General features: G+C 42.8%; 1 protein-coding gene across 3 annotated transcripts in view; it reads right to left on the bottom strand.

The window, feature by feature from the left end:
- LOC126397087 (survival motor neuron protein-like) overlaps positions 1-3,543 on the bottom strand; it is a 10,645-nt gene that overhangs the window by 1,583 nt on the left and 5,519 nt on the right. For 2 of the 3 annotated variants that reach the window (XM_050055578.1, XM_050055580.1), the window contains 4 exons: positions 2,875-3,006; positions 2,143-2,292; positions 1,648-1,791; positions 250-286 (listed from right to left, as the gene is read on the bottom strand). In XM_050055578.1, the coding sequence (XP_049911535.1) occupies positions 251-286; positions 1,648-1,791; positions 2,143-2,292; positions 2,875-3,006 (462 nt within the window). In that variant the 3' untranslated portion in view covers position 250. The remainder of the gene's footprint in view (positions 1-249; positions 287-1,647; positions 1,792-2,142; positions 2,293-2,874; positions 3,007-3,543) is intronic. The other variant, XM_050055579.1, reaches the window with a different exon arrangement.

Genomic DNA, 3,543 nt, shown 5'->3' with positions numbered 1-3,543 from the left:
CACGATCTGCTCTGTGCTGAATTGCTGCGTTGTGCTCCGGCATCCGGCAAAAATAGAAGTCCTGCGTATCTGTGGCGGAGGGCTCCGGAGTGCCGGAGCTGAGACGGAGCCGGAACGCAGCACAGCCGCAGCCGGTGGAAACACACACACTGACTAGAATTGAATCCTATCAACACGCATCTGGTGGAAATAGGCCATAAGTATGTACAAGTGTGTGTGCCTGAGTGTGTACAGGTGTCTAGTTCTTACCTCAGTCCTTGGAGCTCGACTTGAACACCTGCTGAGCCTGAAACACATCAACACACACCAGCTCAGGACGCAGCCTGTTGTTTCAAAAACAATGTTTCACTGTGAACCACAACTCTGCGTTAAAATCAGCAGATGGAGAGCTAGCTAACATTAGCTGTTAGCAGTTGTTAACGTTAGCAGTTAGAGGGTAGTTAACGTTAACAGTTAGACAGTAGTTACCATTAGCTGACAGCAGCTAGTTAATGTTAGGTGTTAAAAGTTAGTTAACGTTAGCAGTTAGAGGGTAGTTAACGTAAGCAGTTAGATGGTAGTTACCATTAGCTGTTAGCAGCTGTTAATGTTAGCTTTTACTGGCTATTTAACATTATCTGATAGCAGCTAGTTAACATTAGGTGTTAGAGGGTAGTTAACGTAAGTCATAAAAGGCTAGTTAACGTTAGCAGTTAAAAGCTAGTTACCATTTGCTGTTAGTAGCTGTTAATGGCTATTTAACATTATCTGATAGCAGCTAGTTAACATTAGGTGTTAGAAGCTAGTTAATGTTAGCTGTTAGAGGGCAGTTAAATTAAAAGCTAGTTACCATTTGCTGTTAGTAGCTGTTAATGTTAGCTGTTAAAAGCCAGTTAACGTTAGCTTTTACCAGCTAGTTAAAGTTAGCCAATAGCAGCTAGTTAACCTTAGCTGTTAGAATCTAATTTACATTAGCAGCTGTTAATGTTAGCTGTTGGCAGCTAGTTAACCGTTAAAGGTTAGCAGCTAGTTAAAGTTAGCTGTTAGCAGCTAGTTAGCATTCAAGCTCTACTCAGTAAAAACGAGTATTGGGTGAAGGTAAACTGCAACATTCTCATGATGTGTTCAGTGTAATCTCGTAAAATTGTCCGAAGGAGAAACTTGTTGATGTTTCCACAACAAAATAAAACAGATATTAGAGAGGAAATTGTGATGTATCATGATGTAGTGAAGACTTCTGTTTTTCTGGCACAACAGGGAGAATAAATAACAACAAAAACAAAATAAACAACAATATGAAACATCCGTATCGGCCAGAATTTCAAAGCCAGTGCACCTCTACTTCAGGTTAGCAGCTGTGTGGGCTCCATGCTCGCTCTGACAGTTAATGGATTACCAGTGGCTACTGGTAACCCAACAACAAGGGGCGGGGCTTAGCGATCTGCTGCTGAGCCAGCTGTCCAATAAAAACACGAAGCATCACTTCACCTTTAGACAACTAAACATCAGGTTCACACTCAGACACCAAAGTTGATCTTCTAACAGTGACTTTATCTTGTCAGAGACGTCAGAGGGGCGGCGGTTTGGCTGCAGCTGCTGACGTGTTCTCAGGTCTGCTGAGTTTGTGTAGTTAGCATGTTAGTAATATGATATTAACATGTTACTGACCATGTAGCTGCCGGTGTGGAAGCCACACATGTACCACAGCATCAACATGCTGGAGGAGGCATCAACGCCAGTAGAGCCGCTTGAATCTCTCCCAGCAAACGTCCAGAGAGGAGGAGGAGGAGGAGGGATGAAGGACACAGGGCCCTGAGGAGGGAGACACAAACTGATCAATGCACAGAAGATTATTAGTAATGACCTGATTAATAAAGTGGAATATATTTATATCACACAGCAGATTAGATTCTGGGTGTGTTAATATGGTGCGTGTTAACTTCTCCTGGTTAAAAGGCTGCGCCACAGTCCAGTGATGTCATTATCTGAACTGACAGACTGTTCATTATATCAGATTCATCATGTCAACGATTAATGATTATTGATCAGAAATCTCACTGTGTACATTCTGTAAAAGCACCGACAGTAAACCCTACAGGATCGTCACAGTATCAATATCAAGGTATGTGTTCAGGAATATGTTGATATTTTTGCTCGTTTTACCCCTGAGCCCGACTGAGGAGGAGGAGGAAACGGAGGGAAGAAACAGAAGCTGTGATTGGCCAGTTTCTCCGCTCCGTCTGTCTGCTGGTTTCCTGTCTTCTTCTCTTCGGCTTCTTTCTCCACTTTACTGCTGAGTTTCTCTTTCACCTGCTGACACACAAAATACAGCAAAACAGGCGTGAGCGGTGATTTCATTCATTCTGCTGTTCAGTCTGAGTTTGAGAGAGAGAAGGAGAGGCGGCCTGATCTCTTGGTCTGATCATCGGCACTGGGAGAGGAGCAGGGAGATCTGGGCTCCTGTGATATGGAGGAACTTTACCACAGTTCATTTATGACCAACAGTGTTACGACACAAAGCTGGGACATCGTTGGGGAAGGATAAAAATAATCAGCAGATTAATCTTAATATAAAATATCACAGCTGCAGACAGTTTGACATCTTTCACAAACGTTTACTTCTAAAGAACAAATCTTGCTGGTGAACAAACTGAACTGTATCACCTCCTGAAACGACTCGTTCATTTCTCAGTTCAGTTGAGCTCAGTCAGGTGTGAGCGAATGAACAGGGACTCACTGACTCACCCTCTCTGTCTGCCTCCATCTCATGCATGAGCTGCTTCACCCATCGAACCCTCCTAAATCTGACACACTCCACCTTTAAAGAAGAGTATTAATACTACACTGTAAAAATACTCTGTTAAAGCAAAACACTGACATAAACAGTACGTGTACCTCTCCTCCTCTGTCCCCCACATGGTTCTCCTCTCTCCTCCTCTCTCCTCTCTCCCCCTGCTGCCTCTCCTCTCTTCTGCTCCTCTTCCACTCCACGTTACTGCTGGTTACACTGGACTTCCAGCTGCTGCCCTGCAGGATCAACACACACCTCACAGTTTAAATCTGACGTGACACATGTTCCGGTGTTGTTTTTGTTTCAGCTCACGGCAAAGTCACACGGAAAATTGATTTTTTTTTTAAATTTAATAATGAGAGCTGAATAAAATGTAGATTAAATGATTTCAATCAGGAACCATCAGCTCAAAGAAGAAGTCAACAAGATTATGAATCTGAACATTTGATGTGACATTTTAGTCAGAACTCAGAGTGTTTTCACATTTAGTCCTTTTTAAACAAACTGAACTCTTAAAGTGCACAAAAAAGTGGAGCAACAGAAAAAAGACTCAGTTCTAAATATCTTACAATATATTGACCAAAAGTGTCTGTGTGTCTGTTCCACGTTTTTCTCCTCACTGACTTGGTCAATCCATGTGAAATTTGGCACAGTGGTAGAGGGTCATGGGAGGATGCCAGTGAAGCAATATTACATCAATTGGCCAAAGGGGGGCGCTATAGCAACCCATTGAAATGGCAAACTTTGAATGGGCATATCTCATGCCCCGTATG

This window comes from Epinephelus moara, chromosome 10 (genome assembly GCF_006386435.1).
Source record: "Epinephelus moara isolate mb chromosome 10, YSFRI_EMoa_1.0, whole genome shotgun sequence".
In the NCBI taxonomy this organism is placed as follows: domain Eukaryota; kingdom Metazoa; phylum Chordata; class Actinopteri; order Perciformes; family Serranidae; genus Epinephelus; species Epinephelus moara.
This window is presented reverse-complemented; position numbering and strand designations above follow the sequence as displayed.